The sequence below is a fragment of the Pinus tabuliformis genome, chromosome X (assembly GCF_031772625.1).
Source record: "Pinus tabuliformis cultivar Carrire ecotype Pingquan chromosome X, CPIR1, whole genome shotgun sequence".
Taxonomy (NCBI): domain Eukaryota; kingdom Viridiplantae; phylum Streptophyta; class Pinopsida; order Pinales; family Pinaceae; genus Pinus; species Pinus tabuliformis.
Window position 1 is genome coordinate 1,142,158,774 of NC_142308.1, and position 19,830 is coordinate 1,142,178,603.

Consider the following 19,830-nt stretch of genomic DNA (forward strand, 5'->3'; position numbering starts at 1 on the left):
TATCAAAAGGTTTTGTTTGGACATTGTAAAATAGTATCACATAACAGAAAAACCAAGTTCTCCGCTTGCTGCATTGTTAAATTTACAGTTTTGCATTTTGTCATATAACTTTAAAGTACAGATTGTGTTAGAAACCATTGCCCTTCAATTTTTTCAGGTCTTCCTCATTCACAGACCTTGCGCTGCCTCACTGTCAAAATAATACAGGACAAGAATTGCACTGCAAATGAAGCAAAACATTTGAAAATAAAGAAACCAGAAGAGGTACTGCACATATTTGAAATACAAAGCCTAGCTCATTGCATTGGTGAATTTACAGTTTTTCATTTTGTCATATAACTTTAAAAGTACAGGTTGCAATATAGACCAGTACTCTTCAATTTGATCAGGTCTTCCTGTTCGCGGACCTTGTGCTGGCTGGGTGGCAAAACCTACATGAACGCACTGCAAAAGAAGCAAAACATTTGAAAACAAACAAACTTGAAGAGAGGCATGGAAAATCTTTGATATGGAAATCCTAACTTGGTCATGCCGTACTTTTGAAGAGAAAAACATTGAGGTTTTGCATTGCATGACCCCTATCAGTTTAATATTTTGAACCTATTATAGTAGTCCATTTCTACAGTAATTGACTATTCACCTTGAGAAATGCATTACGTTAGAGTCTAAACAAGTGCTACAATTGAAATGTAGCTCTACATAATAGTCGCAATACCTTGCTTTGCAAGATGATAATTATACATGTTCTTGGTGTATGTTGTTAGAATGGTTACATTCAATAAGTGTTATTTACGAATCATGTTATATGTTGAATATGGAGCCACTGTAATGATAAAATTTAAATAATGAGGTTTGAGATTTGGTGGTCAAATCACCGAATCAAGTAGGGTGTTGTAGATAGTTTTCTGGAGTGAACTGTGTGTATTAGCTTGAAACAATTCACTCCAGAAAATTATCTACGAATGACTGGCTGTGGAAATCTGTAAGTTCCCAAGGGGATTTTTTTTCCCTAGGGTTTCTCTGTTTGGCTAGGGTTACTAATAAATCAGATGATACACAGAAGTACACTCTCTAACAATGAGCATGCATGAATATAAAGATCTTTACAGCAATATAATTGTCTAGCAGTAGTGCACATTCACAGTAACAGTAGCATGGAAGAATTCCAACAGTAATTAAGTTCTTCAGCAATCTCACAGCAGATAGGGCTGACTGCCCAAGTAACAGGTATTGTATCCAACCAAGGAGAACACTGATTTGTGGTGTCAGCAAAACCAGTACACGCTGTAACTATACTAAACTAATAAGTCCAGGTATGCTATAACAATTTATTATCTACTGTGTTATTCTGCTCTTACTGCACAGGGATCTGCTTGTCCTGGGACTGTCCCTTCCTGATCCGAGCTGATGCAACCCGTGGATCCTTGAATGAGATCTGTGTTTGAAATAGCCCTTGTTGTGACAGATGCTGACTGTGGATTATCCCGGCGACACTAGACAACTTCCTTGCTGGCTTAAATTCAGACCTCGGTGCGTCAGGGAGGCTTCACTGCAGTTCCCCTCTACTTAACTGAGCATCTGGTGCCCACAGATCTTGCTGTTCCAGCTTGCTGACCAGTCGAGTAACCACAGAAAATTCCTTCGCTGTTGTCTCAGATTTCAGCCAGACGGTCTGCAGCCCTGCGGCCCCAAATTCCTCAGAATATCTTCCAATTGGGCCGCAAATCCAATAAATCAAACTGTCTCCAACGAACCTGCAAACAGATTGCTCCAAATCTGCCTCAGGGAAGGCCAAACTGCCTCAGGAAATGCCCTCTGAAGTTGCCCAGAATATCACTCAATTCTGCTACAGAAAGGTCAATTCGCCACAAGAAAGAATGCAACAAAACCTGCCTTAGAACAGACCAGAACAGCTTCAACAGATCTGAGTTTTGCCCTAGATTTGCAACAAAAACTTGCTGTCTACCCAATTGGATGAAACCCACCATTCCAGACCAGAACAGAAGATAAAGGAAGAGTTTACTAACTAGGGTGAAATATTTCACTACCAAAATTAATAGGGAAAAAAGGGTCTTAAAACCATCAGAGCCTGAGGCTCAAGAAAATCAGAGATATTCCAATCCAAAATTGATGATCTCCATTTGATCTCAACTCTCCTCTATTTATAGATTTTTTCATGGGCTCAAGATATTCCAATCCAAAATTGTTGATCTCCATTTGATCTCAACTCTCCTCTATTTATAGATTTTTCATGGGCTCATGGGCTCCCAAATGTGAGGGGTTGTGGGTGCAACTCCCAATTTTGGGTCTTTTTGCTCGAGCCGACCCAACTTTTGCCCCAACATTGGAAAATTTGGGTTTTCTACCCCTTTCTCAAGACTATAGCGTAGGGGGTCAGATAGGCTATTTTGTCCCCCTTTATTCAATCAATTGGGAGAGGACATTACAAAATCTACACTCAATAACAACTAGGGTGTGTTATTAATGTAATCTATGGCAGCTGACTTTAGGTTTCGGATTGCAGAGGAATCGGTGCTCGCCATGGCTTCTGCAACAGCAATGGTTTCTGCCACACTTCTATCGCTGCCCAACGCTCCCAACTCTTCCATTGCCTCCTCTCGCAGTGCCATGCTTGTGAGGATACAGAGCACCTCCCCATTGAAGCCCTCCATTGCTACCGGGCGTCCCACCAGGTTTCGGGTGCTCGCTTCCACAGAGGGATCCTCTCCTCCTGCAGCCCCGGCGGAGGGAGAAAAAGCAGCAGCCCCGGAGGAGGGAGCAAAAGCAGTAGCCCCGGCGACAAAGCCTCCTCCCATAGGACCCAAGCGCGGTACCAAGGTCAAGATCTGGAAACGGGAGTCGTACTGGTATAATGGCACTGGCTCAGTGGTCGCAGTTGATCAGGACAGAACGTTGAATTTAGTGGAGCAGCGGCTTCTGATGAGGGTCATTAAGTTGTTGCAAATCTATGGCGAAGCAGAGGAACTGAACTTAAAGGTTCTGGAGAATCGGTTCATGGATTTCCTGGACCAGCAACGGACGTCTGCATATATCAAATCCAAAGAGGATGCGAGGCAAGTGTTTGAAGAAATGCCTTACCGAGATTTGGTCTCCTGGAGGGGCCTGATCTCATTCTTTGCACAGAATGGTTTTTCGGAAGAGGTTTTGAGAAACCTGCGTGAGATGCAGTGCTCCACTGCCGTATGGCCTCGGCTCGACCTTGCAGAAAATGGAGCCGCTTGCTGCCCTGTGAAGGAAAATAAAAAACAGGCACAGTTAGGGCCCTCAGCAAGCTGTGCATGTACCAGCGTCCTCTCGTCTCAGATTTACAGAGGAAAGCAGAAAGTAGATTTCTCTGCATCTTTCCAGATCTTGATTGTGCTCCTCTCTGGCAAAACTCTGCTACAGTGGGTGAGCTCTTTAGATCTTGTGCAGGACCTCAAGCAGATCCTGGAACTTAAGATGGGGATTCCCTCGGCATCTCAACGACTCCTCTACGAAGGTAAACAACTGGAGGATCTCTATCCCCTTTCTTTTTACAACATTCAAAGAAATGCATCCATTATTTTCTCCCTTCGATTGAGAGGGGGAGCTGTAGGACAATCATCTTCAGCTGCAGCATCTTCTTACAAAGATGCTGTCCATGCTCAAATTCCCAAGAAAACAGCCCCACCAAATCAGGCTCCAAAACCTTTTTTGGTGGACAAAATGGAGGAAACCCCCTCCATTGAAGTAATGCATCCTTCGATGGACAGGCAATTCCAACGTTTGCAGAGCTTGGCATTATTTGCAGGTTCAATGGGCTATGGCCACGCACAACAGATCTTTATCAATGGATTCACTCTAACTGGACCAAAAATTGCAGGGTTCTTTTCTGCTCAAAAGGTTTCTTCATTGTAGTGTTTGCTTGCAGCGAGGACTACCAGAAAGCATTAACTGAAGGCCCATGGTTTTGGGACTCCGCGGGGTTATTCCTAACCCCGTGGTTCCTAGATTTTGACCCTTCCACAGCAACTATCACCAAGCTCCCCATCTGGGTCAGGCTCCCTAACCTCCCAGCGCCTTTATGGCACTTTGCTGTGTTTCAAGGAATAGGCAATTCTCTAGGACGTTATCTTGATACAGATACCTCGAGGGGGGAAAAGGGCATATACACCTACACCAGAATCTGTGCAGAAATAGATGTAAGCAAAGGTCTACCTGATCAGATTATTCTCAAAATTGGAGACTTCCATTGGACTCAGACCTTGGATTTCGAGAACACAGCCTTTCGCTACCGAATCTGCCATCTCACAGGGCACCTTCAGAGCTCATGTCCTTCGATGCCTGCCCAAAAAAAGAAAGCCAATTCTAAGTCAAATTCCAAAAGCTGGCAACCTCATGATCCTCCCCCCTTGGATGTTTTTGAGTCCAGCTCAGAGGAAGAGGATGAGGATGAGGAAGTTGAGGAAGATATGGACGCAACGCTGGCACAGGATGCGCCCTCGTTTGGTCCTGAGGAATCCACTGTCCCTCCTAATTCTCAGAAAAGAACTCATGAATCATCTCCTTCGGATTCAGACAAGGAGATCTCTCCTTCAGCCCAGCGCAGCTTACAAATCATGCCAGCCTAGCAGAGTAATCTTGGTTGGGTCAAGGTTGGTAAAAAGAAAGGAAAAAAAGGCCGAACAACTGATTCTACCCACGTTGAGTAGAATCCGTGGTGCTGCTCTTGTTTCTCTGTTCTTCTGGTTCTTTCTTGCCTAGTACTGCTCTCTTCTAAACTTCTCTTCGGGGTTGAGGTGGATAGTCTATCCTTTCCGGCTGCCCGGTCTCTTCGGGTTTCTGAAGATGTTTCTTTTTGTGTCTAGTGTCTTCTCTGTCAAGTATTTTGATGTTTGTGTCCTTCTGATAGTTATGGTTATCTGCCGCCCTGCGCGGTGTGCTGATCTTAGTTTTTAGTTTCTCCGCCTACTCTTTTCAGTCTCTTGAAGATTGGCCTGCTGTTAAGCGGCCCGTAATCTGCAGCTGCAGAGGTTTTGTACTATATTTTCTTTTTTTTAATATCAATTACTGACTTACACAAAAAAAAAATGTAATCTATGGTAGCTAATAGCGTGTGACAGATGCAACATTGCAACATTATTAATAAAATATTTCTTTTACTTTATCTTACCATCATTTGCGTACCATATTATCCTACATGGTATTAGAGTTATACTGATTTAGTGTGTGTTATTAATGTAATCTATGGCAACTCATAGCGTGTGACAGATGCAACATTGCAACATTATTAATAAAATATTTCTTTTATTTTATCTTGCCATTATTTGCGCACCATATTATCCTACACGGTATCAAAGTTATACTGATTCTCCGATATGTAAAACGAGAAAAGATCATGAAGGTCAAATCCAGAATTAGAAGGCACCTTGGACAAAGGAATGTGAAAGACAAGGCATGTGTTTTTTTAATGTTGAAATAAGTGCAAAGATAATCATTATTATTTTCTATTTTTTGTAAATATGTAAGTTTAAAACATAGGGGAAATGTTTTTGCCCACAACGAAAATTGGTGGCAGAAAAAAGAAGAATGGGCATCATGTCGAATCCAACGTGTAGAATACAAAGAAAATTGAAAATGAGACACTAGAGTCAATACCAGGTGGTCGATGTGCACAAGAGAAGGCGACATTTCATGAACATTGGTCCAATTTCAAGAAGATTGTTTGATGCCATGGCATAGAGCCAGAATGAAGACAAAGATAATAGTAGCGTGCATCACGAAAAATGGCATGAGTCAAGGGAAAAAATTGTTACATAAAGATAGATGTAAGCAATGAGAGAATGCATTTGTAGGAATTTACAGGGTAAGTTCCTCAGATAGAACACCAATGGACAACACTCACAAACAGATCACAAATCAGTACATCAGTGTTCTTGACATGGTTAAAACCCTCAAAGAGGGAAACAGTCCACGAACTGAGCCAACGCGACCACTTCAGGGAATTTATTAATGTAAAAGAAAGAAAATTTACATAAGCTTCTCTCATGAACGATCACCTTACAAATGACTCTCCATGCTCTTTAAATAGAAATCATGGACCAATCGGGTGTTAAGCCACAGATCAAGCGTCGGTAATACCGAGGAGAGAATGAACCGTTAGATCACTTCTTGTCTAGAACATATCGTGACTGTCGGATTGTAAGTTACAAAAAGTACATACTAAAGAAACACACTTCACCTAACTATACACTAGATCAAGTTATACTTAACTATTTCCTATGTGTCAGAATACCTTAACATCCCCTCTTAAGAACAACTTGGGATAGGATTGAAAAATGTACAAATATGACACAATAGGAGAAAGAAGGAGGCATTAGAGCCTATCCCCCCCTTAGTGAAAACTTCCTGAACTCCAACCATAAATTGAAGTTTAGTAAACTTCGCCTCTGTGAGAGCCTTTGTAAAGATGACTGCAACTTGATCATTGGTTGAACAATACTGTACTTCAAGAACATGGTCATGAATGAGCTTTCTGATGAAGTGCATGTGTAGTTCAATGTGTTTGCTGCGTTGATGTTGAATGGCACTTTGATTATCACACCAAAGTGTATTCGGATGCTGCTGCTGAAAGCCAAACTTTGACAGGATCTGACGAAGCCACATGGTTTCCTTACTAGCTTCTACGACACCACGATACTCTGCTTCTGTTGAAGAAAGAGAAATGGCACTTTGTTTCTTGCAAGCCCATGTAATAGGTCCTATTGACCATTACCGGTCAACTACCCATGCAGTACACCCCCTTTTCTTTACAAAAAGGGGTAGCACCTGATCGACGTGTCCGTGCCATCCTGCAGTCATCAGCATCTTGATCATTTTAATTGTAAACCCAATCTGCATGTATAAATTTGTAAATAATCTTAGCAGATGTGAGTCATGTCTGTAAATTTCCTAGGTGGACCTAATTTTCTAAGTGATAATCTACGTCCCGGAAGGTTTTTCGTCTCACCGATCCATGATCGACAGAGTTTTCTTTCAGCCTGACCCCAAAGCCGGGATGGATTTTGTCATTAGAATTTTAGGAGAATCCTAGTGCGTTAATCTGCTAGATTATAGTTGTGTCGCAGAGCTGGGTGGTTTATGAGGGTCTATGATAAAGGGGTTTTCCCCCTTAAGATGTAAATTGTAAAAGTCATGATGTAAAGTGTCTTGAGGGTTGGAAAATGTTTTAAATCCCCTCATGAGTCCTAAGTCCTAGGTCCTAGGAGATTTTTCCAAAGGCTAAGTTCGAGGATCCATTTTAAAATGAATTAAAAAATAAAAAATAAATTAAAAAAAAATAATAATAATAAATAAATAAATAAAATATAAAATTATAAAATATAAAAATTATAAAATAAAGCAAAAACCCTAAAATAATAAAATAATAATATTTTGAGTGAATGCATGTAAAATATCATTTTTTTAATAAATCGACGGATGAGATTAAGAGTTGTCTTGATTCTCATCAGCGGTCGAGATCATTTCGACATGGATCACTCGAACTAGCTGTTGGGATCATTTCCTTTAAATAGGGTGCTAGGGGTCTGTTGAGATGAAGAATTGATCTGTGAGTCTTGTGCTGAAGAAGCTCTCTTGTAGTTCATTTTTTGTGCAATAAAGAAGACTTTGGGGTTAAAAATCTTGCTGGTGTTACCCTTCTGAAAATGCTGTAAGATTGTTCTATTTTTTCTGCATAATTTTATTTTTAGCCATTAATGATAGCTTGAAGAAGATTGATCTAGGCACAGGTATATTGTCTGATCTTTGAGGTTTGAATGATAGTTTAGATTCTGAAATATATTGGCAGGTATCTCCATTTGATCGGGGTTTCACTATTGTTTTCTCCTTCTATGTCGATGGTTGATTTTAAGCTGTGCAGGAAAGCCTTTTTTCAGATTACCGGGCGTTAGGGGAAGTTCTCGGCTGAACCAGCCAACTCCCGGGTTGTGTTTTCTGAATGAGCCCAGCCAGTTCTTGATCCCGGGCTTATCATTCGAAATATTTCTTATGAATACATGCAGGGTTTTCTGAAGCATTTTACATTAAAATAAATTTTCTGAAAATATTACTGTTGTTATTGCTAAATCTGGCATTTCAGGGGCCACAATTTGTAAATTAACTAGCTGATCTGGGTTTCAAATTTTGCCTTATACGCAGTCTTCATTAGGGTTTTGGTTTTCTTGTATTTGCAGGTATAGGTTTTTTTTGAAATTTTTTTTAGGGTTTCTGGATCAGGAGAAATTGAGATTTTTGAGGTCAGGTTATTGAGTTTCAGACATTGGCATAGCTTCCTTGGATCCATGCGTCCAACCTTCATCCATTATGTAATAAAATATATATGCATTTATCTCCAACAAAACCCTGGTAAGAAAATCGATTTTTATCAAAGACCCTCAGCTCAGCATCCTCTGGTACGTTTCTAACGCGGTTTTCTGTCTATTTCCGTTGAAAATACGTTTTATGCTCATCATACTTCTGAGACTCGAACCTGTCAATACGCCGTCTGGTGCCTAAGCCTGCAGATCTAACAAATGTGCATTTCAATTTTTTTTTGTATATTTATGTCATATCTTTCAGAAAAGGCGCTTATGAATTTTCGCATAGCATCATTCTAATTTCGATTTGCAGTCTCAGGTTCTATTTGATCTATCGCTTGTTTGACTGCGTGCATATAAGTTTTCGAAGCCGTAAGGAGATAATCAGTTGTCGGCTGGGTAAAAATTTTCTTTGGCGGCTCTCCAAAAAATCAGGCATCGAATGTCATTTTCTACTCGCGGTTAAACGCACCGCCGTCGAGGGTATCCGATCCGCAGACAGAAATCATTCACCGCAGAGTTGCTCAGGTTAACCTTCACGCGAATCAATTCTTCAGTGGACACCAGGTTTCAATGTTCGTTGCTTTCATCAGTGGTGATTCGGTTGCTGGAGGCTTCACGCGTCAAAACGGTGGCGAATATATACGTAGGCTCAACGCATGAAAACGTCAGGTAAGAGACGCAGTGCTGGGTACCCTTTGACGTGAACTATTCCTTGCCAGCTAGCGAATTCAGTCTCAGTCGAAACGCTCAGGTAATTTTCAAGCCGATTCGCATCTCTGTCTGCCGTCACCCGTGCCTGCCGAAGACTTTTCCACGCATTCAGTCGAGTTTTTTATCAGGGTTACGATTTTTTGTTTTTCTTTCTGTCAGTTTAGACATTGTTGTTTTCGATTTTAGTTTTATGATACAGATGGCTACGTTTTGGTTTGTTTTAGATTAGGGTTTAGTTCTAATTTCGATTTCCTTAGGTTTTTCTTTTATGAACTCATAAAAAACAAAAACAAAAAATCGGATAATTGTTTGTATTAGTTTAGTTTTTATTAACTTTTTTTTAAAGTTTTAAGTTTAGTTTTAAAATTTTAAATTTGTGACAAATTTTGGTTTGTATATAAAATAGATTTAATTTTAGTAGACTTTGGTAATTTTGAGTTTTGTTTATTTTATCTTTTAGTTTAGCATTTTTTATCTTTTTTTTTTTTTAATTTTAATTTTATTTTAATTTAGTTTAAAAAAAATAAAAAATTGAAAAGGTATAAAAAAATATTGTGGAATTTTCTTTTGCCGGATTCAGTTATTTTTGGGAAATTATCACGTTATATCTTTTATGTTGGGATTGGAATTTTTCGATTTTGCATACAAGTGACCAACTTAAGGATTTAGTTGCATAAAGGAGATATCTGGTTAATGATTTATGATTTGCATGATTGTTTAAAGCATCTATTGAAAATTTTCTTAAATTACTGGATATTGCAAGAACGTTGTTGTTTCAACTGATATCTTGCGTTGTTCTAGCTTTCTTGATAAATGCTTGCTCTGCATGGTTTATATTGTTGCAGCATCTGATAATTAAACGATTAAATATTTACTCCACAAGGCACTGGTCTTTTAACTTCTAAATCCATTTAGTGCTTATCATATCGTGTCTCCCAACCAACTGGTCGACAGCCAGTCTTCGTCATATCATAGGGTCTACCCCCCTTAGCCGCGGGAGACAGGCTTAAACGGAGAGATCGGGGATCAGAGTGACAGCTCCCGGTCTGAGCGTTGTCGTGTCAATCTGAGCGACAACATTTTTTGGCGTCGTTGCCGGGGACAAAGTTTTTATGTTACTGGAGTTTCATCGACATTCATCTTCTCATCTTTCTCATCTCTCATTTGAGCTGGCAGATTCAACCATTGGGGTTATCATTTGGATCTTTTATTGCCTTATTTTTCGTCATATCAGTGTCTTCTCTCCGGTTTGATTCTTGTTTGGGTGGCGACTCCATTTTTCAATTTTTCCCAGACAAGAAGCCTTCCTCTTATCTGCTTGTGTTTGCTTTCTGGATCCTAGAATTAGATTCATTGTTCAAGTGGCGACTCGACTTCTTTCATCTATTAATTTTCTTGAGCAGAAGTCTCTTTCTATCATCCATTTGATCCCTTATTATTCATCATGGATTATTCATTTAAACCATGTAATTTTACTGATAACCTCCATGATCTTCCGAAAGAGGCCATTTGTAAATTACTTAAGTTCTCGGGTGGTGATTTGGTCGCTGTTAGACAGCATTTAAACAGGTTTACTTGTGTAATGATCATATATTGTAGACTTCCTCAATATAATCATGAAGATTTCAAGATGCGTCTATTTGTCCATTCTTTAAAGGGTGATGTTTTGAACTGGTTTAATAGTTTTCCTGAAGATTCCTTCATTTCTTTGCAAGACATTGTCAATGCTTTTAAAAATAGATATGGTGATCCAGATAGCTCGCCTTGTGCCCCTAAAATTGTGCAGCAGAATGAAAGTAATTTGATAAAAGGTCCAGCTATTGAAGAAAGATTTCAAGATCAGAATGTGTCATCCACCTGTACTATTGCAGATCAAGTCAATGATAGTGGAAAAGCAGGGACAAATGACAATGAAAAGGAAGATCAAAGGCAAATTATACAAGAACTAATGCTGTTAGTAAAAAATATGGAGATTAATCAAACTAATTACGTCAATGATGTGAGAACTTTATGCACCCACCTGGAAAAGCGTAATAGGGAGATGGAGATTATGCAAAATCAGCATGCTAAAGAAATTGAAGCCATGAAGACTAATCATGACACAGAATTTAGTTTCATACAAAGCAAAATGTCAAGCTTAGAAGAAAATATGATGACCATGAAAGCTGATCATGATAGGGAAATTAATTCTATGCAAAGCAAGTTATTAACTATGGATGAAGAAATGACTATCATGACGTTCGATCATAATAATCAGTTGGCCACCATGCAAGCAAATCATAAAGAAGAAATAAACTCTATGCAGTATTGCTTGATGAACTTAAAGGAAAAGATCGATAAAGTAATAAAAGATATGGAAGAAGACCATGTCAGGCAAATCAATGCTATAAAGGTTGAACACTCCAGTCAAATAGATGTCATTAAAATACAACTTCAAAAGTTTCAACAATGGTTAGAGGATAAAAGAAACCAAGAAACATCAATAGATCAGGAGCCTTCTCATTTGCCGCAACAAGCTCCATCTTATTATGAAGAGGTCATTGGTTCGATTGAAAGATGGTTAATTGAAGGTGATCCAGATATACTTAAAAATGATAAAGATCAGATGTAGGATAAAGAAAGACATATCACGCATATCTTACATACTTCATCTGATAGTTTTGAAACAGAAAGTTCCATGTCATCTGTGATACAACCTGCCACAAAGAAAAAGCGCAAGAGAAAGAAAACGAGAAGAATATTTGATGCATCAGACGGCCGCGAGCAGCTTGATTTTCGGATAGGAAAAAGTCCTACCATATGCAGAATTGGACATGGCACATCCGACAAACAGCCGACAGATTTGTCTGAAAGCAGGCAAATGCTCAGTATACACTATATTGAACACATGTGATGCCATGGGGCATCCTTTGTATTGTATTTCTAACCCTACTCCTTGTTTTTTCCGCATTTTCATTTCTGTTTTAGGATTAGATTTACTTTTCTAGATAGTTAATAAATGAAGAGTTTATATCTTTCATGTGCTTAATGTTATATGATGATTTTTTTTGCACGGAAGCTACTTATATTTTGTTGTGTGTTGCATGGATGCAGATTCTGGATTCTCGCATTCCTACAGAGCAGCAACGTGTCCCCAAGTAGAGCCAGATGTTGACCATTACCGGTCAACTACCCATGCAGTACACCCCCTTTTTCTTTGCAAAAAGGGGTAGCTCCTGATCGACGTGTCCGTGCCATCCTGCAGTCATTAGCAGCTTGATCATTTTAATTGTAAACCCAGTCTGCATGTATAAATTTGTAAATAATCTTAGCAGATGTGAGTCATGTCTGTAAATTTCCTAGGTGGACCTAATTTTCTAAGTGATAATCTACGTCCCGAAAAGTTTTTCGTCTCACCGATCCATGATCGGCAAAGTTTTCCTTCAGCCTGACCCCAAAGCCGGGATGGATTTTGTCATTAGAATTTTTAGGAGAATCCTAGTGCATTAATCTGCTAGATTATAGTTGTGTCGCAGAGCTGGGTGGTTTATGAGGGTCTATAATAAAGGGGTTTTCCCCCTTAAGATGTAAATTGTAAAAGTCATGATGTAAAGTGTCTTGAGGATTGGAAAATGTTTTAAATCCCCTCATGAGTCCTAAGTCCTAGGTCCTAGGAGATTTTTCCAAAGGCTAAGTTCGAGGATCCATTTTAAAATGAATTAAAAAATAAAAAATAAATTAAAAATAATAATAATAATAATAAATAAAAAAAAAAAAAAAAAAAAAACATAAAATTAAAAAATATAAAAATTATAAAATAAAGCAAAAACCCTAAAATAATAAAATAATAATATTTTGAGTGAATGCATGTAAAATATCATTTTTTTAATAAATCGACGGATGAGATTAAGAGATGTCTTGATTCTCATCAGCGGTCGAGATCATTTCGACATGGATCACTCGAACTAGCCGTGGGGATCATTTCCTTTAAATAGGGTGCTAGGGGTCTGTTGAAATGAAGAATTGATCTGTGAGTCTTGTGCTGAAGAAGCTCTCTTGTAGTTCATTTTTTGTGCAATAAAGAAGACTTTGAGGTTAAAAATCTTGCTGGTGTTACTCTTCTGAAAATGTTGTAAGATTGTTCTATTTTTTCTGCATAATTTTATTTTCAACCATTAATGATAGCTTGAAGAAGATTGATCTAGGCACAGGTATCTTGTCTGATCTTTGAGGTTTGAATGATAGTTTAGATTCTGAAATATATTGGCAGGTATCTCCATTTGATCGGGGTTTCACTATTGTTTTCTCCTTCTATGTTGATGGTTGATTTTAAGCTGTGCAGGAAAGCCTTTTTTCAAATTACCGGGCGTTAGGGGAAGTTCTCGGCTGAACCAGCCAACTCCCGGGTTGTGTTTTCTGAATGAGCCCAACCAGTTCTTGATCCCGGGCTTATCATTCGAAATATTTCTTATGAATACATGCAAGGTTTTCTAAAGCGTTTTACATTAAAATAAATTTTCTGAAAATATTACTGCTGTTATTGCTAAATCTGGCATTTCAGGGGCCACAATTTGTAAATTAACTAGCTGATTTGGGTTTCAAATTTTGCCTTATACGCAGTCTTCATTAGGGTTTTGGTTTTCTTGTATTTGCAGGTATAGGTTTTTTTTGAATTTTTTTTTAGGGTTTTTGGATCAGGAGAAATTGAGATTTTTGAGGTCAGGTTATTGAGTTTCAGACATTGGCATAGCTTCCTTGGATCCATGCGTCCAGCCTTCATCCATTATGTAATAAAATATATATGCATTTATCTCCAAACCCTGGTAAGAAAATCGATTTTTATCAAAGACCCTCAGCTCAGCATCCTCTGGTACGCTTCTAACACGGTTTTGTCTATTTCCGTTGAAAATACGTTTTATGCCCATCATACTTCTGAGACTCGAACCTGTCAGTACGCCGTCTGGTGCCTAAGCCTGCAGATCTAACAAATGTGCATTTCAATTTTTTTTGTATATTTATGTCATATCTTTCAGAAAAGGCGCTTATGAATTTTCGCATAGCATCATTCTAATTTCGATTTGCAGTCTCAGGTTTTATTTGATCTATCGCTTGTCTGACTGCGTGCATATAAGTTTTCGAAGCCGTAAGGAGATAATCAGTTGTCGACTGGGTAAAAATTTTCTTTGGCGGCTCTCCAAAAATCAGGCATCGAATGTCATTTTCTACTCGCGGTTAAACGCACCGCCGTCGAGGGTATCCGATCCGCAGAATGAAATCATTCACCGCAGAGTTGCTCAGGTTAACCTTCACGCGAATCAATTCTTCAGTGGACACCAGGTTTCAATGTTCGTTGCTTTCATCAGTGGTGATTCGGTCGCTGGAGGCTTCACGCGTCAAAACGGTGGCGAATATATACGTAGGCTCAACGCATGAAAACGTCAGGTAAGAGGCGCAGTGCTGGGTACCCTTTGACGTGAACTATTCCTTGCTAGCTAGCGAATTCAGTCTCAGTCGAAGCGCTCAGGTAATTTTCAAGCCGATTCGCATCTCTGTCTGCCGTCACCCGTGCCTGCCGAAGACTTTTCCACGCGTTCAGTCGAATTTTTTATTAGGGTTACGATTTGTTGTTTTTCTTTCTGTCAGTTTAGACATTGTCGTTTTCGATTTTAGTTTTATGATACAGATGGCTGCGTTTTGGTTTGTTTTAGATTAGGGTTTAGTTCTAATTTCCATTTCCTTAGGTTTTTCTTTTATGAACTCATAAAAAACAAAAAACAAAAATCGGATAATTGTTTGTATTAGTTTAGTTTTTATTAACTTTTTTTTAAAGTTTTAAGTTTAGTTTTAATTTTTTAAATTTGTGGCAAATTTTGGTTTGTATATAAAATAGATTTAATTTTAGTAGACTTTGGTAATTTTGAGTTTTGTTTATTTTATCTTTTAGTTTAGCATTTTTATTTTTTATTTTTTTATTTTAATTTAGTTTAAAAAAAAAAAAATTGAAAAGGTATAAAAAATATTGTGGAATTTTCTTTTGCCGGATTCAGTTATTTTTGGGAAATTATCATGTTATATCTTTTATGTTGGGATTGGAATTTTTTGATTTTGCATACAAGTGACCAACTTAAGGATTTAGCTGCATAAAGGAGATATCTGGTTAATGATTTATGATTTGCATGATTGTTTAAAGCATCTATTGAAAATTTTCTTAAATTACTTGATATTGCAAGAACGTTGTTGTTTCAACTGATATCTTGCGTTGTTCTAGCTTTCTTGATAAATGCTTGCTCTGCATGGTTTATATTGTTGCAGCATCTGATAATTAAACGATTAAATATTTACTCCACAAGGCACTGGTCTTTTAACTTCTAAATCCATTTAGTGCTTATCATATCGTGTCTCCCAACCAACTGTTCGACAGTCAGTCTTCGTCATATCATAGGGTCTACCCCCCTTAGCCGCGGGAGACAGGCTTAAACGGAGAGATCGGGGATCAGAGTGACAGCCCCCGGTCTGAGCGTTGTCGTGTCAATCTGCGCGACAACATTTTTTGGCGCCGTTGCCGGGGACAGAGTTTTTCTGTTCCTGGAGTTTCATCGACATTCATCTTCTCATCTTTCTCATCTCTCATTTGAGCTGGCAGATTCAACCTTTGGGGTTATCATTTGGATCTTTTATTGCCTTATTTTTCGTCATATCAGCATCTTCTCTTCGGTTTATTTCTTGTTTGGCTGGCGACTCCATTTTTCAATTTTTGCCAGACAAGAAGCCTTCCTCTTATCTGCTTGTGTTTGCTTTCTGGATCCTAGAATTAGATTCATTCTTCAAGTGGCGACTCCACTTCTTTCATCTATTAATTTTCTTGAGCAGAAGTCTCTTTCTATCATCTATTTGATCCCTTATTATTCATCATGGATTATTCATTTAAACCATGTCATTTTACTGATAACCTCCATGATCTTCCGAAAGAGGCAATTTGTAAATTATTTAAGTTCTTGGGTGGTGATTCGGTCGCTGTTAGACAGCATTTAAACAGGTTTACTTGTGTAATGATCATATATTGTAGACTTCCTCAATATAATCATGAAGATTTCAAGATGCGTCTATTTGTCCATTCTTTAAAGGGTGATGCTTTGCACTGGTTTAATAGTTTTCCTGAAGATTCCTTCATTTCTTTGCAAGACATTGTCAATGCTTTTAAAGATAGATATGGTGATCCAGATAGCTCACCTTGTGCCCCTAAAATTGTGCAGCAGAATGAAAGTAATTTGATAAAAGGTCCAGCTATTGACGAAAGATTTCAAGATCACAATGTGTCATCCACCTGTACTATTGCAGATCAAGTCCATGATAGTGGAAAAGCAGGGACAAATGACAATGAAAAGGAAGATCAAAGGCAAATTATACAAGAACTAATGCTGTTAGTAAAAAATATGGAGATTAATCAAACTAATTACGTCAATGATGTGAGAACTTTATGCACCCACCTGGAAAAGCGTAATAGGGAGATGGAGATTATGCAAAATCAGCATGCTAAAGAAATTGAAGCCATGAAGACTAATCATGACACAGAATTTAGTTTCATGCAAAGCAAAATGTCAAGCTTAGAAGAAAATATGATGACCATGAAAGCTGATCATGATAGGGAAATTAATTCTATGCAAAACAAGTTATTAACTATGGATGAAGAAATGACTATCATGACGTTCGATCATAATAATCAGTTGGCCACCATGCAAGCAAATCATAAAGAAGAAATAAACTCTATGCAGTATTGCTTGATGAACTTAAAGGAAAAGACCGATAAAGTAATAAAAGATATGGAAGAAGACCATGTCAGGCAAATCAATGCTATAAAGGTTGAACACTCCAGTCAGATAGATGTCATTAAAATACAGCTTCAAAAGTTTCAACAATGGTCAGAGGATAAAAGAAACCAGGAAACATCAATAGATCAGGAGCCTTCTCATTTGCCGCAACAAGCTCCATCTTATTATGAGGAGGTCATTGGTTCGATTGAAAGATGGTTAATTGAAGGTGATCCAGATAGACTTAAAAATGATAAAGATCAGATGCAGGATAAAGAAAGACATATCACGCATATCTTACATACTTCATCTGATAGTTTTGAAACAGAAAGTTCCATGTCATCTGTGATACAACCTACCACAAAGAAAAAGCGCAAGAGAAAGAAAATGAGAAGAAGATTTGATGCATCAGACGGCCGCGAGCAGCTTGATTTTCGGATATGAAAAAGTCCTACCATATGCAGAATTGGACATGGCACATCCAACAAACAGCCGACAGATTTGCCTGAAAGCAGGCAAATGCTCAGTATACACTATATTGAACACATGTGATGCCATGGGGCATCCTTTGTATTGTATTTCTAACCCTACTCCTTGTTTTTTCCGCATTTTCATTTCTGTTTTAGGATTAGATTTACTTTTCTAGATAGTTAATAAATGAAGAGCTTATATTTTTCATGTGCTTAATGTTATATGATGATTTTTTTTGGACGGACGCTACTTATATTTTGTTGTGTGTTGCATGGATGCAGATTCTGGATTCTCACATTCCTACAGAGCAGCAACGTGTCCCCAAGTAGAGTCAGATGTTGACCATTACCGGTCAACTACCCATGCAGTACACCCCCTTTTTCTTTGCAAAAAGGGGTAGCACCTGATCGACGTGTCCGTGCCATCCTGCAGTCATCAGCAGCTTGATCATTTTAATTGTAAACCCAGTCTGCATGTATAAATTTGTAAATAATCTTAGCAGATGTGAGTCATGTTTGTAAATTTCCTAGGTGGATAATCTACGTCCCGGAAGGTTTTTCGTCTCACCGATCCATGATCGGCAAAGTTTTCATTCAGCCTGACCCCAAAGCCGGGATGGATTTTGTCATTAGAATTTTTAGGAGAATCCTAGTGCGTTAATCTGCTAGATTATAGTTGTATCGCAGAGCTGGGTGGTTTATGAGGGTCTATGATAAAGGGGTTTTCCCCCTTAAGATGTAAATTGTAAAAGTCATGATGTAAAGTGTCTTGAGGGTTGGAAAATGTTTTAAATCCCCTCATGAGTCTTAGGTCCTAGGAGATTTTTCCAAAGGCTAAGTTCGAGGATCCATTTTAAAATGAATTAAAAATTAAAAAATAAATTAAAATAATAATAATAATAATAATAAATAAAAAAAATATATAAAATTAAAAAATATAAAAATTATAAAATAAAGCAAAAACCCTAAAATAATAAAATAATAATATTTTGAGTGGATGCATGTAAAATATCATTTTTTTAATAAATCGACGGATGAGATTAAGAGATGTTTTGATTCTCATCAGCGGTCGAGATCATTTCGACATGGATCACTCGAACTAGCCGTTGGGATCATTTCCTTTAAATAAGGTGCTAGGGGTCTGTTGAGATGAAGAATTGATCTGTGAGTCTTGTGCTGAAGAAGCTCTCTTGTAGTTCATTTTTTGTGCAATAAAGAAGACTTTGGGGTTAAAAATCTTGCTGGTGTTACTCTTCTGAAAATGCTGTAAGATTGTTCTATTTTTTCTGCATAATTTTATTTTCGGCCATTAATGATAGCTTGAAGAAGATTGATTTAGGCACAGGTACCTTGTCTGATCTTTGAGGTTTGAATGATAGTTTAGATTCTGAAATATATTGGCAGGTATCTCCATTTGATCGGGGTTTCACTATTGTTTTCTCCTTCTATGTTGATGGTTGATTTTAAGCTGTGTAGGAAAGCCTTTTTTCAGATTACCAGGCGTTAGGGGAAGTTCTCGGCTGAACCAGCCAACTCCCGGGTTGTGTTTTCTGAATGAGCCCAGCCAGTTCTTGATCCCGGGCTTATCATTCGAAATATTTCTTATGAATACATGCAGGGTTTTCTGAAGCGTTTTACATTAAAATAATTTTTCTGAAAATATTACTGCTGTTATTGCTAAATCTGGCATTTCAGGGGCCACAATTTGTAAATTAACTAGCTGATTTGGGTTTCAAATTTTGCCTTATACGCAGTCTTCATTAGGGTTTTGGTTTTCTTGTATTTGCAGGTATAGGTTTTTTTTGAATTTTTTTTTAGGGTTTCTGGATCAGGAGAAATTGAGATTTTTGAGGTCAGGTTATTGAGTTTCAGACATTGGCATAGCTTCCTTGGATCCATGCGTCCAGCCTTCATCCATTATGTAATAAAATATATATGCATTTATCTCCAACAAAACCCTGGTAAGAAAATCGATTTTTATCAAAGACCCTCAGCTCATCATCCTCTGGTACGTTTCTAACGTGGTTTTCTGTCTATTTCCGTTGAAAATACGTTTTATGCCCATCATACTTCTGAGACTCGAACCTGTCAGTACGTCGTCTGGTGCCTAAGCCTGCAGATCTAACAAATGTGCATTTCAATTTTTTTTTGTATATTTATGTCATATCTTTCAGAAAAGGCGCTTATGAATTTTCGCATAGCATCATTCTAATTTCGATTTGTAGTCTCAGGTTCTATTTGATCTATCGCTTGTCTGACTGCGTGCATATAAGTTTTCGAAGCCGTAAGGAGATAATCAGTTGTCGGCTGGGTAAAAATTTTCTTTGGCGGCTCTCCAAAAAATCAGGCATCGAATGTCATTTTCTACTCGCGGTTAAACGCACCGCCGTCGAGGGTATCCGATCCGCAGACAGAAATCATTCACCGCAGAGTTGCTCAGGTTAACCTTCACGTGAATCAATTCTTCAGTGGACACCAGGTTTCAATGTTCGTTGCTTTCATCAGTAGTGATTCGGTCGC

The 19,830-nt window shown here is 38.2% G+C and overlaps 1 protein-coding gene across 6 annotated transcripts in view; it reads left to right on the plus strand.

Annotated features, from left to right (window-relative positions):
- The window catches only part of LOC149143892 (protein OVEREXPRESSOR OF CATIONIC PEROXIDASE 3-like), a 98,221-nt gene extending 97,787 nt beyond the window's left edge, over nucleotides 1-434 (plus strand). For 2 of the 6 annotated variants that reach the window (XR_016264598.1, XR_016264600.1), the window contains 2 exons: nucleotides 158-264; nucleotides 354-434. Coding sequence is in view for 1 of the 6 variants with exons in the window: in XM_089448817.1 (XP_089304943.1) it covers nucleotides 158-202 (45 nt within the window). In the remaining 5 variants the exon portion in view is untranslated. Of the gene's footprint in view, nucleotides 1-157 lie in introns of all 6 variants that reach the window. The other 4 variants (XR_016264599.1, XR_016264601.1, XM_089448816.1 and 1 more) reach the window with 2 other exon arrangements.
- The last annotated feature ends 19,396 nt before the right edge of the window (nucleotides 435-19,830 follow it).